We start from the raw sequence: 20,165 nt of genomic DNA, 5'->3' as shown, positions 1-20,165 counted from the left end.
TCTTCTCCATTTCCTTTCTTACTTTTCTCCTGCGTTCCTCTTTCTTCAATTTCTCCAAGTCTTTCCTCAACTTCTTCAAATCTCTCGATCTTTCCTTGATTTCTTTTTTTTTTCGTCAATCATTTATTATTTCCTTACAAATCCAGTATCTACAATTCTACATTAACTCATGAAATCTACGCCTTTCTTTTCTGCGGTACGTTTCTTCTTTCGTCTATTCTATTCTTTTATTGTGTCAATCGTTCAGCTTTGATGCTTTCATCTCCTTGTTTCAGATCTGTCTTTTTGGGAGAAGACAACCGAACCTATGCTGCTTAGATTCACCATCTTTGCTACTGAGCACCATCGTTTCTTCCAAAGCCACCGCCTTTGCCATTTTCCACCACCACCATCACCGCCGTACGCTCGTAGCTCCTTCCTCACAGGTAGTTTTAAAGCCTCGGAGAAGACGCCTTCCGATGATATCCCGACAAAATTGAGCGTCATGGAGACCTCTTTCTTGTAATGTAAAGGCCCAATTTTGAAGAATAAGTAGAAAACAACGTAAAGACCCAATGGAAAATAAATTGGAGACCTCTTTCTTGTAATGTAAAGGCCCAATTATGAAGAATAAGTAGAAACGTAAAGGTCTAATGGAAAATAAATAGAAAGCGACGAACGATAAAATGATACGGTGAGTTTTGGTGAGAGGGACAGGTGTCGATACCATAGAGCTTGAATTTGTGACCTGGAATCCTAGGTGGCGCTCTCAGGAGTGAAATAGCTCTACTTTATATATAAAGATTACACTTGAGATTTTAGTCATTCTGCAAATTTTCCCATTTGATATCAATGAAATAGTTTGCCCGAAAAAAAAAAAATCGAAAGAAAGAGATATCACGTGCAAAGTTGAATTTAGATCGAAAGGCCATCAAGATCTCCAGATCTAACGGTCGAGATTAATTATTTACCGCAACTCTCACGTGACTTTGGATCTCCTCCAAACCAAAACCAGTTTTGTTTGTTTGTTTGTTTTCCCCAAATCTCTCCGTCTCCTCGAGCCCTAGACTCCGTGACCTCGCGCGCGTCGAAATTGGATTTGGTTCTCGATCCATGAGGTTTTTCCTAGCTCTTATTACTTTTGGATGTCGTGATTTTTACGTATGATTTCCTTTTTGGTGATCTGATTTTTTTTTTTCCGTTTTGGGTCCGATATGTTGCTAAGTTTCTAGCTTTCCCATGTCTTGATCGCCACAATTAGTTATTGTGGCTATGAATTTGATTAAATCGTCGAATGTTCATGTTCTTGCCAAAGCTGAAATGGCTTCGGTTATAATATGGTATTTGATTAATTGCATGATTTAGAGGAAATGGTTTGAATTAGTTACACCCAAATCATTGTTTTCTGCATTTTATTTTGATTTTGATGCTGAAGTATCAATATCTGACTTTTTAGATTAGATTAATGAAATAATCCCACTCATTGTGTTCTTTTTCTCTTTTGCAGAAAGAGGATTTGCAATATCGGTTATTCACATTTTGGATTCTAGGATCAAGCTTTAGTGTTTTCCTCTTTGGAGAAGATTGAAAACAATGTCATCTGAATCACCGAATCTCCCTGCTACGGTCACACCAGATGCTCACCCTCCTCCTGCTGCTGTAGAAGCTGGAAGCGATGATTCACCTAAAGGCGTAGCGTCAAAGCTATCTGCCTCTGGGATCTCAACGTGGGCCAAAAGCTTGAAAGTTCCCCAGCCCTTTGCTTCCACCTCTGATGATGGGGATAATACTGAAAAGTCCGCCTTTGCCAAGTTTACAAGCGGGTTAGGGCTTCGTTTGTCTCCCAAATCTCCTCAGCCAGATGAGACCACGGACGGAGCTTCTTCTTCTGCACAACCCGGTTTGTTTGGGGCGATTACGAAGGGTTTGGTTGATACGTCAAAGAACGCTGTCAAGGCAGTTCAGGTCAAGGCTCGTCATGCTGTGTCTCAGAACAAAAGAAGATACCAGGTAGAGTTGACTTATACAATTTAAGCTACTTCCATGTTAGCTGTCTTTCTTATCTGAAATTAAATGTTTCTTGTGGTGTAGGAAGGAGGGTTTGATTTGGATCTGACTTACATAACAGAGAACATTATTGCTATGGGGTTTCCTGCTGGTGATATGAGTTCTGGCTTTTTTGGATATGTCGAGGTAAGAGGAGTCAATTAGTATGCTTGTAATCCTTTCCCCTGGATTTGCTCTATTTTAGTTTTTGCTTCCTGATTCGAGTTGAAGTTAATCTGGCCTATGTTTGTTTAAAACATCAATGCAGGGTTTCTACCGCAACCAGATGGAAGAAGTTATTAACTTTCTTGAAACTCAACACAAGGTAGTACTACTTATAACTTTAGTCGGCATTTCGATGTTCATATGTCAGAAACAGCTAATGTGTTTCTTAAAAACTTGCAAGTGTCCTAGTTGTGTTGCTTTCTTATAATTTCTTATTTTTGTTTTGTAGGGAAAATACAAGGTTTACAATCTTTGTTCAGAGAGGTTGTATGATGTATCACTATTTGAAGGGAAGGTATGTTATATCCTATTTTCTTTTTCTTCCTCTTTTCCTTAGTTAATACTTAGGAAAATAGCTCCATAGATCACCCACTGCAGTACTGCACTATTGTAAGTTACTTTAACTCCGAGGTACTTATGGAACAGTTGGATAAAAAATGGTTATGTACAAGATTGTAACAATTTGCTTCTTTCCTAGACTATTATACATTATCATGTAAAAAACCTGCTGCAATGTAGTGGCTCAATTTTATGTTCGAATTCTGTTTCTAGGTTGATAGCTATATTCAGATTATGCAAGCACAATAGTAAAACTAGTTTCCCTGCTTGTTTTGCCATTTCAATGTCCCTAAACATCTTTTTTTTTGCACTAATAATTTTGCCTCCAGGTGGCCAGTTTCCCATTTGATGATCACAATTGTCCACCAATCCATTTGATTACCTCCTTTTGCCAAAGTGCATATTCGTGGTTGAAGGAGGACATAGAGAATGTTGTGGTTGTTCACTGTAAGGCGGGAATGGCCAGGACAGGGCTTATGATATGTAGTCTTCTTCTCTATCTGAAGGTAAAGCATATATCGTAACTTTGTGAAAAAACATAGTCAAACACAGGGAAACTAATCATGTTTCCTTCGCTTGAATAGTTTTTTCCAACTGCGGAAGAGTGCATGGACTTCTACAATCAGAAACGATGTGTGGATGGAAAAGGACTTGTGCTACCTAGCCAAATTGTAAGTTAAAATTTGCAATTTATATAATTAAACCGCCTATATTAAAACTTTCTTTGCTCTTCTGCTGACTAGTGAGTCTACTTTATTATTATTGTGTAGAGATATGTGAAATACTTTGAACGAATATTAACATACTTCAACGGGGAAAACCAACCAGGCCGCAAGTAAGCTGCTTATTGATATACCTTAATGTAGCATACAGTTGTGTGTTGACGTCGTACGATTCCTTTTATTTAGGTGTATGCTTAGGGGATTCCGGCTCCACAGGTGTCCCTATTGGATCAGGCCATCCGTCACCATTTCAGATCACAATGGTGTGTTGGTCGATCATTGTTCATTGACAAGTATCATGCTGAGCTAATGTCTGCTTCTAACTTATATGCAGGTGTTCTCTTTACCACGAAAAAGCATCTTCGAACCAAGGATTTATCGGTAAGCCACTGTTATTACTTCATTGCTATATCAGGTTTTTATTGAAGAAGCCTTTGTGAATTTGCACTGGTATCATTTAGGATTTTTCATGCTTTTGCAGCCAGAAGACTTTTGGTTCAGTGCGCCAAAGAAAGGGGTTATGGTCTTTGCCTTACCCGGAGAGCCTGGTCTAACAGAATTGGCTGGGGACTTCAAAATCCATTTCCACGACCGCCAAGGAGATTTTTACTGGTTAGGAATCTAGCACCTTGTTATCCAAATCCAAAATAATATTCCTTTCAATGTCACTCACGAATCTTTTCTTTTCTTTTTCTTCTCAGCTGGTTAAACACGACAATGATGGAAAACAGAGTGATCCTAAAAACCAGTGAGCTTGACGGGTTTGACAAGGTAATTTACTGAATGTTTTACTTTGTGTTTTAAGTCTAAGTTGAGCTACTGCTCCATCAGTTCTTGGATTTGAAATGATATATATTCATTTGTATTTTATCTTTGTTCCAATACAGAGGAAGCTACCTTCGCCTGGGTTTATGGTCGAAGTTGTTCTTGCTGATATTGACTCAACAATCCCTCCAAAACCAAGTTCTGAACCAGCATCCAAGGCACCTGAAGAAACTTCAGCAGCTAATTCTTCCCCTGCAGAGGTTGTTACACCTGTTCCAGCACCTAAGAAAGAAACAGAGAACCCTGATAAGGACGATGTCTTCTCTGACAACGAAGCAGACTCAACTGGTCCAACCAAAACCACATCATCTGTTTCTTCTCAAACCCCAGAAGCCAAGCAGAGCGCAGATGAAACCGCTGGTCTGACTCGTGCGACTGAGAAAGTGTCTATTTCTGGAAACAAGGGATCATCATCATCATCACAGCCGGTGCAAGGAACGGTTAGCAAGGCTGAAGCGGCAGAGAAACCCACTGGGTCAGGGGTAAACGTGTCAAGCTCAGAGAGTAGTGAGTTCAAGGTTATGGCGGCTGATGCATCTGTGTTCTCGTTTGGAGATGAAGACGAGTTTGAAAGCGATTGAAGAATGATTGTTTAAAAGAAGGAAGATGTGTACCTAAAGAAAAAACAAGGGATGTTTAAATTAATGAGATGATGGAATCCATTCATTGTGTTGTCGTTTCTTGCTGTTGATGTTGGATTTTACAGTTATTTTTTTTCTTCTTTTCTCGAATATTACTGCACAAAATTATACGTTGGAAACATAAAACAATTCATGGTCTATCAAATAGTTCAGTCTTTGTCTTCGATAAATTAGATGTTTCTTGTTGTGTATTGCAAGAGAGATTTGGAGGCGATGTTAATGAAAAATAAAATGGAAATACAAGTGGCCGATATGAGTTGCATTGTGTAAAAGATAATCCAAAATCCACTTTTTGTATATGTTAAAATCCTTAGACAAAGAAACCAACGTTGTATCTTTTCTTGGTTTAAGACTTTAGAGTTAAGAAAAAATCAAATTATTCAATTGGATTTGAAAACAAGAGAAGTCTTTATGGGAGAAAATAATTTGATTAATGTATGTTTTCCATCTTTATGGGCGAATCACTTCATTATGAAGCGAATCAGTGGTCGGTATGTTACCTTTACGTGGTAGCACATTTTGTTGTAGTGTAAAACCAAAGTTACTAGGAAATTAATAATCAAGCAAAATAATATTGAGAAAATTTCACAAAAATACTCCAACTAAATTTTGTTAATATTAAGAAATTGAAATTCATTCAATTTAAGAATAATACAATTACAATTTCCTTTCTCCAAAATATTATTAATACAGAAAAAACCATGTTACAAAATACAAATTTATTAAGTTGTAATATTATAGTCACCACTTACCATAATGTATAGTGGTATATTTGTAGAAGTAATAAAGTTTAGAGCAAAGAAACATCTATCTCTTGCAGGCCACTCTCTTGCCACCTACTCCACTTGCTCCGGCCACCGCTGCTGCCTCTGTTACCGGTGAACCTTGCAGCTGAGCAGTCAGGTGCAAAAAGTCTGGTTGTCTGGAAGTCACTGTCACCACCCATTACAGGCATGTGGACTCAGATCTTGACTCGGCTTACGTAGTTAGACCTATACGTTTATCCCAAAACACCATCGACATTGTCTCGCAAAGGTCTTGGAACTTGAAGCCCAAGTCAAGATGAAAGAGACAAGGGCTGTTCGTTTCGGAATCTGTCATTTCCATCCAGATAATCTATGTACATGATCCATCCAAATGATCAATTCATATATTGTTGGAACCGTTCGTTTGTTCATCCATCTGAATGGACTTATGTTCTTTTCTTTATCTCAATTATCATCTAGATGAGTGTAGGAGGTGGATTACACCCCTCCACAAGACCCATCAGATAGTAGGTCCGCCCCATCATAATTAGGTATCAGTTTGGCTCTACGAGCCGAGCGACGAAACACCAACTCGGCTCGTGACTGCTTTTAGCCGACTCAAGTAGCCGACTAAAATGGCCTAACCATTCAGCCTGACAGTCTGAAGCCCATCAAACAAGGTGACCTAGGGTAAGGAGAAGTAAAGACCAGCTATATAAGGAGACAAGAAGACATCAAGAAATGGATCTGAAATTGACTACACACACCTGGCGGATAGAATTAGAGTTTTACCTTTTTTTAATTCTTGCCGACTTGTATTTTTCCGGTGAACTCATCTTCACCGGCTTGTTTCACCACTTGTTTCCTTATTTGTAAACCAACAAAATTTCTGCCGATCTATTATAATGTCTTTGTTGCTAACCCACCGACGGGTTTCGTCTCGCTCACTTGCTTCCGACCAAACTCGGTACAAATAATGAGTTTAGTAAATAAATGACTAATATACTTTTGTTTTGATTTAGTCATATGTTTGATATTAATTTTAACTATATTAACATTTATTATTTAGACAATGTTTATTTTTGTATTTCATGCAACACCTAAAAGGGGTATTAATAATAAACTGATTATAATATTCAAAAAATATATCTAAAATTAGTTTTTTTTTTTGTGGAAAATGCAATTTCCGTTATTGGCAAAAAATTATGATTTCACGATTTTGGAGGGAAAACACGATTTTTTTAAATTTAGGCGGGAAAAAGTAATTTTACGGGTTTGGCGTGAAAATGAGATTTTCTGGTTTTGGCGGAAACACTATTTTTTTTTTTTTGGGCAAAAAAAGATTTTTTTTTTTTTTTTTTTGGGAAAACACAATTTTCCAGTTTTGTCAAAAAATAGGATTTTTCGGGATTTTCCGGTTTTGGCCGGAAAACGAGATTTTCTGGTTTTGGCGGAAAAATGATTTTTTTTTGGGTTAGGCAGAAAAGAGAATTTTTTGGTTTAGGCGGAAAGCCGTAAACACACAATTTTTTATTTTGGCAGGAAAATGTGATTTTCGATTCACGTGGAAAAACAAGATTTTTTTGGTTTTTGCAGGAAAACAAGACTTTCCAGCTTTGACGAGAAAATATAAATTTTGGTTTTGGCAGGAAACAAGATTTTTTTTTTTTTTTTTGGCGGAAAACCCAAATTTTTTATTTTGGCGGAAAAACAAGATTGTCTGACTTTGACAGAAAAACATTTTTTTTGTTTGATGGAAAAACATTTTTTTTTGTTTTTGCAGAAAAAACACATTTTCGGTTTTGGCGGAAAAATATCTTTTGGGTTTGACAAGAAAACAAGATTTTTTTTTTTTTTTGGCTGGAAAACAACACATTTCAGTTTTGACAGAAAAATAGATTTTTCGGGTTTGATGGAAAAATGATACTTTCTGGTTTGGCGGGAAAAATATGTTTTTTTTTTGTTTTGGCGGAAAAACTAGATTTCACGATTTTGGTGAGAAAATGCGATTTTTAGTTTTAACGGAAAAACACGATTTTATCGTTTTGACGGAAAATGTGATTTTTGGTTTTAGATCATTGTGTAAGTTGTGAATTGTTTTAATGGTATAATCGACATTCTACAATTTAACGAAACCATCTCCATGGAGATGGTTCAATTTGGTTCATCAAGGTGATTTTAAAAATTAAACTTAAATTTATAAAAATTATCTAAATAATTCGTTATTTTAAGTCTAAAGAACAACAATTTCATCTTTATCCAGATAGATCATATGGACCCACAGTCGTCTTCAGTTACGTTGTAACCATGAATTCTCGAATCTTCCACTGTTATTTGCACCACTCGTGCTATGATCTTAAGCATGCCGTCTACCTCAACCTGAATAATATTCTTTTTATATCTAGACCAAAAAAAGCCTACCCATTTGTTCAAGATTGAAAAAGTGATTGATACTTTTGCCATCTCAGATATTTGAATTTGACAATAATTTATGCGGTTATTATAATTGGATTTGCTGAAGACTGTAGAAGCAAGTTGATCTATGTTGAAATCACAGATTTGTCATGGCTACTCCTAATATTTGTATGTTTGTATCAGTACAGTTAGGGATGTTTACATAGGTTTTAGAGATTTAAGGTTGGCCTAGCCCTTCCAAATAATTTATTAGTTCTAATCGTAAAGGCATTTCCAATTTTATTGTAATTTTTACTCTGAAATGGAATAAAATGGAATATGAAATACAAAATGCTCACCAAACTCTATATCTCACTCCATAATGAAATTTATTCTATTTATATAGTAATATAATTTTTGTTTGTTCATTATTCCATTATAGAATGAAAAATGAAATAGGATTGAAACATTTTTACTCCATATTTTTTTTTTTTTTGTCGACATCAAACACAGACTCAACTAAGACTCTGCAAACTACACCGGTAACTCGGCATCCATATGAACGACAAACGACGATTGCTGCCTAGCACTCCGTGCAAGACTGTCCGCCCTTGTATTAAGCGTCCGGGGTATATGAATGAGCCCTGAGTGATTGAAACTTTCCTTCAGTATCTTGATGTCTTCCAACTGATACTGCCTTAAGATCTTCATGCATTCCATTGCCCAGATAAGGGCTTCGACTTCCGAGTGAAGTGGTGTTAAACTTGCCCTTGTGTTTCTTGCTCCCATTAGTCGTGCAAAACCTTCAAGAATACTATACCATCCTTGTCCGGAAAGAATATCATTCTCCTTCCATGACTCATCCGTGAAACACCATCTCCCTGGTATATTAGGTAAGACTTGTAACTGGTATATTAGGTAAGACTTGTAACTCCACCTCCCTAGTTTGTATAACCCTCTCAGTTATCGATGCTTGGGCTTCTCTCCAAATCAACGATTCAGTTTCTGCCAATTTTAAAGAATCTCTTGGATCAATATCTATGTTGCTAAAAACCTTGTTATTCCTGGCCTTCCAAATATACCATAGAATCCAAGCAAAATGGTGGTCTTCCATCTGCGGAACTACCCTCCGCACTACAAGAAAATATGAATATTGTTACAAAAAATTTCTTCACAATAAAAAGTATTCAGTCACAATATGATTATTGTTACGTATTTGTAACAGTTTATAAACAGTTACAATACTGTCGTCACAAATCTCTTTGGTAACAAAAACCGTTACAAAATTGTGACAAACTTACGTAGTAGCTATTTCATCACAAGCTGTGACAAATACGAAAGTAATAAAAACACCACAATTACCAACTAATTATAGCGTAACAAAATCGTTGGATTATGCAACTGCTATTACGTCTCAAGCTCGTCACTGATTATGATGGAAATTTAGTCTTAAATTGTTACAAAATAAGGATTCATAATTCGTAGCTAGCCTGTCTTAATTTATACGACTATTTTTTAGTATTAATTCTGTTACACTATCACCAAAATTTCTCTGGGAATCGATCGTATTTAGCATCTGGTTTCACATCTAATATGTATAAATCGTTACCAATTTTTTGTTAGCAATTAGTCTTAATTAGTTAAGAATTATTCATCTCATGTTTGTCACAATTCATCTCTAAGTGCAACAATAGTAACTAAAAAATGTTACAACCATTGTTTATTACACTGTTGTTATACATTGTTGCTTTTCTGGGTTTAATTAGATGAAACATATAAATTGTAAAACAATATAATAACAAGATTAACAATCTGAAGATAAACTACAAAGTAAATAGAGAAGCGTTCAACCAAATGTGGCGAATGGATTGAGACGAGCAGAGCATATCAGAAGAGACAGCGGGTCGCATGTCCGCGAAGGCAGATTGGATCAGAAAGGGATCTTGGTTGCTTCATGTGCAAGAAATGTCTAGGGTTCACCATATATCTCCGCTCCTCTAGGTTAGTGGCACACTAAATCTTCTTTTCGGGAACGTTGCTCAGTGGTAACTGTTAATAAAGATAACAAATCTCTCCCTTAGGTATGAGACCAACGAAATCATGAGAAGAAGAAGGGATAGGAGATAACTAGAAAAATATATGAAGGGGAAGAGAAAAAGAAAGGACGAGAACGGTACCTCGCATGCTCTCAATCATTGACGGCTAGATATTGGGTTCTAGGTTGAGGAAGATGCTTACATATTTATATACACAGCTTTTTGGCAGAAAAAGAATAGAAAAGGAAAATGGGCTTCGCTGGCCCAAAGTACAACCGAGAATCCTATATTTTAATCTTTTTTTTGGTAAATTCACGAAAGGATTAAATACTTAATTTGAGAACCAAATAAGATTGAGATATATGATGGAAGTTCATCATTAGGGATCAAAATGAGCCATATAGTCAGTTCTTTATTTTTTTTAAAGTTCGTTGTTAAGCTTAGATCATCCATCTTATTGAATTTATGATTTCGTTTCTTCTTCCAACTCAAACAAGGGGATATCTTTAAAAATAAAAAACAGCAATAACAGCCCGAATATAGGATTTCATTATCAAAATTTATAAAATAAAAGTAGCTTACATAAAAAATAACAAGTATATCTGATAAAAGCATAAATCATTAGCACTAGTTCTCCTTTTAACTAATGATCTTCGTAATGAACGTTAACCTAATTTCTAATAACCCATTATTATTATTTTTTAAATGTAATGTGGTTGTATCTTAACTATGACATATTGTTGTAGCTATTATGTTACAATTTATGATAGCATAAAACAGTCAAATAGTAATGTAAATTTGTTACATCGATACGTTAGTAATAAACGAAAAATGTTGTCAAAAATACAGTCACAGTTAAAACCAGTTTAAAAAAAAAAATACAGTCACAGTTATTATTATTACTAATTAGTGACTCATAATTAGTCACCTTTATAGTCGTAAATTGATACTATGTATTATGTCACAGTTTCATAACTAATTTGCAACTAACAATGGTCACAATACAGACATACAGTCACAATTGTTACCGCAGTTATTTCCGTCACAATTTTGTATCAAGTTGAAACAAACTTTTACTACGTTTTATTCCGTCACACTATTATAACGAAACTGCTACACATTTGTGACACAAAATTTTCGTTACAATATGGCATCTATAACGTCACAATCATGTGACGAATAATTTCGGTCTTAAATATTCGTCACAATAACTCTACTTTTTTGTAGTGCCGGTACAAATAATCCATGTTTGTGTAGAACGACTGAGTAGGAAAGTTTTCTGGATTTGAGGGAATCCTTGATAGAGCCCATACTTGGACTGCCTGTGGACATTCAAAAAACACATGATTTATTGATTCTTTGGCAGCTCCACATCTTGCACATTGTGTATCCCTTTGTATCCCTCTAATCCTCAAATTTTTCATTATCAAAATACAACCCGAAACTATCTGCCACAAAAAGTGTTTTATCTTTGGTGGGCATCTGATTTTCCAGGAAAAAGTCTTAAGAGGTGTGACATTTGGACCATGTAACGGTAGTGATTCCTCCCCATCCGGGTAAACCCGCTCTACCTGGTAACCAGATTTCACTGTATACCTGCCATTATTAGTGAAATGCCATCCATCTCTGTCAACCATATGAGTCCGACTCAATGGTATACTCTCTATAATCTTCGCATCTTGTGCGCCAACCATGGATCGGATTGCTTGAGTATTCCACGTCCGTGAAGTAGGATCGATAAAATAATCCACAGTAAGGTCCAGGTTAAGGTTACTAGTAAGTTGATTGTTGTTTGCTGGTCTCGGGCGTGTGGTTGGGAGCCAAAGATCGTTTCATACTGAGATAGATGATCCTGATCTCACCCTTTTTATTAGTCATTTGCTAACCAGAGATCTAGCAGATACGATACTGCGCCATCCATAAGACGGCGAATACGAACGGATCGGTTCCAGAGGTGATGCATTCCGGAAATACCGGCCTTTGAACACTCGTGAAAATAAAGTATGAGGCTTCTCAATCAGACGCCACAATTGTTTTCCCAACATGGCTGTGCTAAAATCCGTGAGATCCTTGAAACCCAATCCTCCCTCTTCTTTAGAATGACATACCTTATCCCATGATTTCCAATGAAGCCCTCTTGTGTTTCCTCCCGAGCTCCACCAGAATTGTGCAGTCGAACTTGTTAGTTTCTTCACTACTGTCTTAGGGAGACGGTAGCATGACATAAGATGATTAGGTATAGCTGTGACCACTGTCTTGATGATCACCTCCTTGCCTCCTTTCGTAAAGAATTTGAAAGTCCACCCATTTACTCTGTTTCTCAAACGATCCTGAACAAACCCAAAAACTTGTGTTTTCGAGCCACCCAAGCTCTCTTGTAACCCCAAATATGTTCTCATACCTCCTATATTTTGGATCCATAAAATATCTCTTAGCTCTTGTCGATTAGTTTCCTCAATGCTATGCCCAAATTGGATCGAAGATTTTTGGAAGTTTATCAATTGCCCCGACACCGCCTTATACTCTTTCAGAATCCTGAGTATGGTCTGGCATTCCTCCTTTTGGGCCTTACAAAAAAATAGACTATTATCCGCAAATAACAAGTGAGATACCGCCTGGCAAGCCCTTGCAACCTTCATTCCTGTGAGTTGTTTTTCCCTTTCAGCCTTTTTAATATATGCTATTAAAGCTTCTGTGTACATGATAAATAAATATGGAGAAAGAGGATCCCCCTGGCGCAATCCTCTCTGTGGAGTAATGTGCCCTCGCTGGTGACCATTCAAAAGAACCCGGTATTGAACCGAAGATATGCATTCCATCATTAGTTGGGTCCACATGGGGTCAAATCCCATCTTAAGGAGTAAAGCTTGAATAAAACTCCATTCCTTTCTATCATAAGCCTTGCTCATATCTGTTTTTATAGCCATGAACTTATTCTGACATGACTTGTTAGTCCTTAAACCATGAAACATTTCCTGAGCGATAAGAATATTATCCGATATTAATCTCCCTGCCATGAAAGCCGACTGAGTCTCCGAAATCAAGATTGGAAGACAAGTCTTCAACCTTTGACATAAAACCTTAGAAATAATTTTGTAACCTACATTGCAAAGACTTATCGGTCTCAGCTCCGTCATTCTTCTAGGCCTCTCCGTCTTTGGAATCAAACATATATTTGTAACATTTAACCTTGGATCCAACGTCCCAGTAGTTAAAAAATTATTTACCAAATCCAGCAAATCATGTTTGATGATAGGCCACGAATGCTGGTAGAAAAGTGTTGTCATTCCATCCGGTCCAGGAGCTTTCTCCGGATGCATCATAAATAAAGCTTGATAGATTTCCTCCTCTGTTGCTGGTCTAATCAGCCTCTGATTCATCTGCTGTGTTATGCATTGTGTAATCTCCTCCAAAAAACCTTCAAATTCTGTGGGTGAAGTAGTACATAATAAATCATCGAAATAGTCAACTGCTACCTTCTCAATACTTTTATCTTCAGTAATCCAATTTCCCCCTTCATCATGTAGACCTACAATCCTATTGCGAGTACACCGTTGTTTCGTCAAGGCATGATAGAATTTAGTATTACAATCTCCTCCTATGTGCCATAAATTCCTGCTTTTCTGCTGCCAATAGTCATCTTCATCTTTGTAAGCTTCTTGCAGTTTCCTGGATACTTCCACTATTTCCTCCTGGGTTCTATTGTTATCCGATTGGACTTCTTCTAAAGCTTGCTGAAGTTCACTTATTTTCTCTTTTCCATAAGGTGGATTATTCTTTCTCCACCTAGAAATCTCATGTCGACAATTACTAACTTTTGCAACGAAGTCCCTGGTTCCTCTTTCTCCTGGATATTTCCAACCCCTATCAATGGACTCCAATAAACCATCTTGGCCAATCCATCGTTTATCAAAACGGAATTGACCCCATCGCTTAGGCATCTTATCCTCAAGGAAAGCCACTACTGGTATGTGGTCCGATCCTACCATTCCTAAATATTCCGTAAAGGAGCATGGGAATAAAGTATGCCAGACTTCATTTGCTAATGCTCGGTCTAGTCGGCATCGAATTACTCCGTTTTTTCTTTTCCCTCGCCATGACATTTGATTCCCTTTGGCTGGGAATTCCAAAAGACCACAATTTCGGATCATGTTATTAAAAGGCACAAAAGATCCTGCAGGTCTTAATGAGCCACCTTCTTTCTCATGATTACCATTAATCTCATTGAGATCCCCAATAACGAACCACGGTTCCGACCAAGCTAGGCAATATCTCATTAGTCTCTCCCATACTTGTTCTCGCAATTTTGGAACCGGGTCTCCATAAACAAAAGTTAGAAAAACGTGTTTCCCCAGGATCATCGCCTCAATATCAATCATGCGGTTATTTGAATATAGAACCTTAACCTGATAATCATTGTTAAAATATAAGGCTAGACCTCCACTTGTGCCAATTGGGTCCACTGTCACCAAATTATCAAATCCGAAATGCGCTTGAAATCCTTGCACAAAATTAAATTCTTGTTTTGTTTCCGATAAAAATAAAAAATTTGGTCTATGATTATGCCAAATTTCTCTGAGATAACTGATCGTCCAATGACTGCCCATACCTCTGCAATTCCAACTTAAGATCCTCGTAAAAAAATAGCTTTGATTTGCTCAGACGAGCGATTTCCGCGGGTATAATGAGACCCTGAATAAATAGAAACCTCTCTATACTGGTGGTTTTCACTCCGAGGAGAAAACTGAATCCAAGAACCCCAATCAAACCCGCTGCTACACGCCAAAGCAAAGTGACTACATCTTAAAATTAAGATATATGAGATTCCCATGTCCTTGGACAAACCTCTAACGCTAGCCACAAATGCCCTATGTTGACTTTGATGTTGTAATGAGACGTACGCATAACGTTTTCTCACGTCCGTTAAATTAATCTGTTCTAAGACAAAAAGTGTTGGAACCATATTCCTTGTATGATTATCATGAAACGATATCACCGAACCAAAAATAGTGTCCTGTAAACATTGTTTCATATCTATTTCATTGAATATGGTCCTCACCCTCTTCTCTGCAACCAGTATTACTTGATAAAACCAAAAATATTCTTTTATCTGGTCTAAAGAAACCATTAACACCAATCTGACGACCACAAAAAAACAGCCTTGCCTTCTAGCCTGAGATAATTCCTTAAATAAACCATTATCCTCCATAAACCATACATGATCTTGTGTTTGTCCCGAAGTCAACACGTGATGCCGTTCTATCCTTCTTGAGAACTCATCAAACCACAAGGAGCCGACCAAGTAAAGAAAGAACCTTTTATTCTCAGTGACCCACACAAACGCAGATCGTGACTCATACAAATAAAGAGATTGAACCAAAGCAAAATAAAAACCCATAGAAAAACAACTAACACTGCTCATAGAGCTTATTAAAAAACCATAAGTAAACAAACACCCCCAGAGTTTCTTCTCCTCTTGAACTTGATCCATAAAACATTAAGGTTTGGTATTGCTTGGATTGGGGTTTGAAGGGCCCCTCTCCTCCACCTGCTTCACTTCCTCTCCACCTTGACGGGACGCAGTCTTGGCCACACCTCTCTTGCGGGGAGACAGGAGCGACTGAACCAGTCTTTTCTTGGTACCACCTGCTGCAATTCCCTGTTTGAATAACTGCTTCTTTGCCCCCGGTTTCTTCTCCTTCTTCCTCTTCCCATCATTTTTCCCCTCCTCCTTACGTCCAATCTGTGTCTCAGACTCATCCACAGCAACCTGTTCCCCTGCATCTTCCTTGTCTTCTGCCTCCTTCTCCAACTCTTCATCAGTTAGCTCTTGGAAATCTTCCCCAACGTCTTCATTTTCAGCCTCAGCGTTTGCAACGTCTTCAGTAATATCATCCCAAAAGGCTCGAGCTTCCTGCTCGTCAATGTCCATCTCATTCTCATCTAGTAAATCATTCTCTCCTAGTAAACCATCCTCCTCTCCTAGGACCTCGTTCATCAAATCTAAATCGTTCTCTATCTTTTCAATTTCCTTACCCTCTTTAGTTGCCTCCGTAGATTCCCCTATCTCCAAAGGAAGCTCATTGATAGGCTCATGGTGTGACATCTGGAGCTCACCTTCTTCAGAACCTGTAGACCTTGCCTCTGAGTTTGTTTCCTGCCTGCGCTCAAGCAGACAACCTCTTGAATAAACATGTTCTCTGGGGCTCCTTTCTCTCTGTACTCCACGGTGCAAAGTTCGCGTGCGGTCCTCCTTAAACGAGCTTCTCGCTACAAATTTGCTTGACCCCCCCCCTCTGATCCTCTGTGTTTGCCACGACCATCAGATGATCTCCTGTTATCTCTGTCTCCCACCTTAACCCATTTTGAATCCGGCTCCTCGTACATCTTTTCTTTCCCCTTTCCATGATACCCTCTTCTCTCCATCTCCTTCTCTTTGGTGTCCACACTCCCATGAATCACCACGCCTTTGTAGCTGGAGCTACGTTCCTCAAGTCGTCCTGTATGGGTCTCTCGGTTCTCACTCTTTTCTTCTACACTTCCTTTACCCAATGGACACTTGTGAATGTCGTGGCACAGGCTGAAGCAGGTTCTGCAATACCCAAAGAGCTTCTCATATCTTAGTGATACAGTTAGTTCTTCACCTTCGTAGAACTCCCCACCTCGGAGATCCACCGTAGTTTCAAAACATAAGTTCTGAAATCCGTCAATCCTCACCCTTATCCTACCAGTATCCAAATCGACCTCCATAACTTCACCCAGATCATTCCCTATACTCTCAAACAACGGAGCCGTCCAGAACTGTAACGGAACTCCCAAAACACGGACCAAGAAAATGATATCAGAGGGATAGTTTTTGGCTCCAACCATTCCTAGAGCAATAATCAGTCGTATCAAAACTGTAAAGACCAAGATTCCTATTACAATCTTTAATTTCCAACTAGCCACTATGATGGATACCAAAATGATTTCGCAAGATCCTCTACTACCAAGTATCCTTAGAAATCCCTTTAGATCTTTCCAAACTCACAATACCCCGTGAATCCAACTTTTAATACCAAATCGCAAGCAAGTAATAACTTGTCTCATCACAATAAGCAGATCCGATATCAGATCAAGTTTTGAAGAGATTATACCTTGTCTGATTATTTGCTGAAGAGATTGCATCCCTAAGACCTTATTCTTCCCATAAACAAATAGATCCTCACAACCCTTTAGTACCACAAGTTTCCGTAAACAAAAGCATCCCTTGTTTTCCAGATCCGAATCAAGATCCGAGAATGCCCAATCCTCCCCGCCCTTCAATTCTCTTTGTAACTTTCCAAATCCTCTGTCCTTGACTGGATCCTTCCATCCCCGCCTCATAATAGCCACTTGATTTCCCCGATTCTCATCGGAAAAGCTCATCGAATCTTAGTTCGAGTAAAACATCTCTATTTTACTCTATTTTTAAGAAAAAAAAAATGAAGTTTTACATTGGAGATGCTCTGATGCATTATTCCCAAGCCCAATTTTTTTTTTTTTTTTTTTTCCAAATTGAAATCATATATATACTAACTTGGTTCAACACAACAACACAGCCAAGCAACACAGCTTACTTCACAACCAGTACCCAAAAAGAAAATAATTAGAAAAACTCATCCAACTACACATCCAAGCCTACAAAGGCGGATACCAAGAAATCAGCGAAATAATTAGTTACCACCAGATGCACTTCTGACATTCGCATAGATATGATCCAACCATCTTGGATGACCAGCAGCTACATAAGACTGAGTGAGACCTAAGTTCCTCACACTCTGAGCAATGAAGGATGCACATCTGATTGTATTCCAAGACCCAATCCTTAGTTCCCACGCTTCAAAAACCCGCAGCTCTCTCTTGATCTCTCCCACCTCAAACTGCAACGCAGACCAGAAAGAAGGTTTTTCAATTGCTTCTATCAGGTCCCCAAAAGATGAGACAAACCTAACCTTCTTTTTCTTCAAACTTCTCATACTTTCCAGAACCCATAACCACAGTTACAATTTAGCCTCAGGCAAAGATCCCACCTCCACAAATGCACGCCTACTATGCTCCAAGACTTTACCTTTCTCATCTTTTACAATCCATGAAGCTCCCATGCTCTCACCTCGGCTTGCCCAATCCATCGCACACTCACACTGAACCCAACCAACCGGAACATTCTGCAACGTACATGGAACCGTTTCAGAAACTACCTTGTCCTCTTCTAGTTCCATTCCACTCTGCACTTGTTGCGCTAAGAACCAAACCTCAGCTTCATGTTTAGCTTTCACAACAATTTCCTCAGCTTCAAAAGTTTTTCCTTCGAAAATAAGGGAGTTCCTCTTCTTCCACAAAAACCAAAGAAGCCACGGCCAGCTTCGAACAGAGACCGCTCCATACCTTCTAACAGGTTTGATTCTCAACAAGTATGAAATGTTCTCATAGATCGACGATACACTAAATCCCCCACAAGGGCACGGGATGTTGGAGAGAGCCCAACATATTCGAGCAATATGGCAACTAAACAGCACATGGTTCACTGATTCACCCTCAAAGCCACACAACTGACATCTGTCATCACATTTCATACCTCTTTCTATTAAGCAAACAGCAACGGGCAGAGCTTGTGAAAGAGCCTTCCAAATGAAGGTCTTAATCTTAGGAGCCGTCTGAACCTTCCAAGTGTTGGCTTTAAGTGCATTGATCGAAGGCAGAGCCTCCATAACTCTTCGTAACTCTTTGGATTTGTCCCAAACCGCCAACCAGTAACCAGATTTGACCGAGTAAGCTCCAGATTTATTGAATTTCCAAAACCAAAAATCTTCCTTAGAAACCACCGGTTGGTTCTTGATCAGGATCTGAATGTCGGAAGGCACGAAGACCTCCTCCAGAGCTTGAAGGTTCCATCTTCTACTCTGAAAATCAATCAGCTCCCTAGCTCTCAGATTAACATTGAAAGTGCAATTTTTAATCCACGGAGCACGAAGGCCAAAACCATCCTCTTCATCTTCCAGCCATTTATCAGTCCAAACAAAGATAGAGTTTCCATCACCCACCCTTTTTCGTAGGCCCTTGTCGAGGAGGTCCCTTCCAAAGAGCAGACTTCTCCAAGCAAAGGACGGTCTATCACCCAATTTGGCTTCCAAAAAACCTGTGCGAGGGAAATATCTGCTCTTAAGCATCTGAGCCAGCAAGCAATAGGTTCAGAGAGTACTTTCCACGCCTGCTTTGCCAAGAGAGCTTGATTAAATGCCTCCAAATCTCTGAAACCCATTCCTCCACTCTCCTTTGGCAGACAAAGTTTATCCCAAGAAATCCAATGGATTTTCCTAATATGCGCATCTGATCCCCACCAAAAATTCGCCATCACACTTGAAATATTTGCACAAAGCGTTTTCGGAAGCTTGAAAACTGACATCGCAAAGACAGGCTGAGCAGAGGCAGAAGTTTTCAATAAAATTTCTTTCCCCCCTTGTGATAGCTTCCTTAGGTACCATGCATTCAACCTGCCATTAACCCTCCCTCGAAGATAATCCAGGAGTTCAATTTTTGATCCACTGAAGCATTCCGGCAGACCTAAGTACTTGCTAGATCCTCCTTCATTATCAATGCCAAGAATCCCTCGAATCGCCAGTTTAGACATGGAATCCACCTGATCTCCAAAAGAGATTGCCGATTTCTGCAAATTGATAGTTTGTCCTGTTGCTCTTTCATACACCTTCAACACCTCATAAAGAGCCACAGCCTGATTTTGAGTCGCCTTACACATGAACAAACTATCATCTGCAAACAAGAGATGATTCACTGAGGGCCCTGATTCTGCAAATTTTACGCCTGAGAGGAGAGAAGCACTTTCCACATAATTCATCAAATGGGTAAGTCCCTCAGTGCAAAGAACAAACAAATTTGGGGATAGCGGATCACCCTGGCGCAAACCCCGTTGAGGCTTGATCAAACCAAAAGGCTGGTCGTTCATAAGCACTGCATAAGAAACTGACGAAACACACTCCATGACCAGAGAGATCCATCTCGCATCAAACCCAAGAGCGTCCAACAAACTCCTCAGATAACTCCACTTGACTCTATCATACGCTTTTGACATATCGGTCTTCACCACCATACCGTCGTACATGAGCATCGGATTGACTCTAAGGCCATGTACCACTTCATGCGCAATGCCAATGTTATCAGTGATCAGTCTCTCTG

General features: G+C 38.7%; 2 protein-coding genes across 2 annotated transcripts; one reads left to right on the top strand and one right to left on the bottom strand.

Annotated features, from left to right (window-relative positions):
* Nucleotides 1-849: 849 nt before the first annotated feature.
* LOC106401420 (phosphatidylinositol 3,4,5-trisphosphate 3-phosphatase and protein-tyrosine-phosphatase PTEN2A) lies at nucleotides 850-4,947 on the top strand. Its single transcript, XM_013841933.3, has 13 exons — nucleotides 850-1,097; nucleotides 1,487-1,989; nucleotides 2,071-2,172; nucleotides 2,294-2,350; nucleotides 2,480-2,545; nucleotides 2,919-3,095; nucleotides 3,174-3,260; nucleotides 3,360-3,424; nucleotides 3,498-3,574; nucleotides 3,646-3,692; nucleotides 3,793-3,923; nucleotides 4,013-4,082; nucleotides 4,199-4,947. The coding sequence occupies exons 2-13, from the start codon at nucleotides 1,573-1,575 to the stop codon at nucleotides 4,715-4,717; spliced, it is 1,815 nt and encodes a 604-aa protein (XP_013697387.1). The 5' UTR covers nucleotides 850-1,097; nucleotides 1,487-1,572; the 3' UTR covers nucleotides 4,718-4,947.
* Nucleotides 4,948-15,450: 10,503 nt separating this feature from the next.
* On the bottom strand, nucleotides 15,451-16,823 carry LOC111205615 (spliceosome-associated protein CWC27 homolog). The gene is made up of 2 exons (XM_022701720.1): nucleotides 16,228-16,823; nucleotides 15,451-16,114 (listed from the first exon to the last, which is right to left on the bottom strand). Exons 1-2 carry the CDS (start codon nucleotides 16,821-16,823, stop codon nucleotides 15,451-15,453), a joined length of 1,260 nt encoding a protein of 419 aa, XP_022557441.1.
* Nucleotides 16,824-20,165: the final 3,342 nt, after the last annotated feature.

The sequence above is a fragment of the Brassica napus genome, chromosome C5 (assembly GCF_020379485.1).
Source record: "Brassica napus cultivar Da-Ae chromosome C5, Da-Ae, whole genome shotgun sequence".
Classification (NCBI taxonomy): domain Eukaryota; kingdom Viridiplantae; phylum Streptophyta; class Magnoliopsida; order Brassicales; family Brassicaceae; genus Brassica; species Brassica napus.
This window is presented reverse-complemented; position numbering and strand designations above follow the sequence as displayed.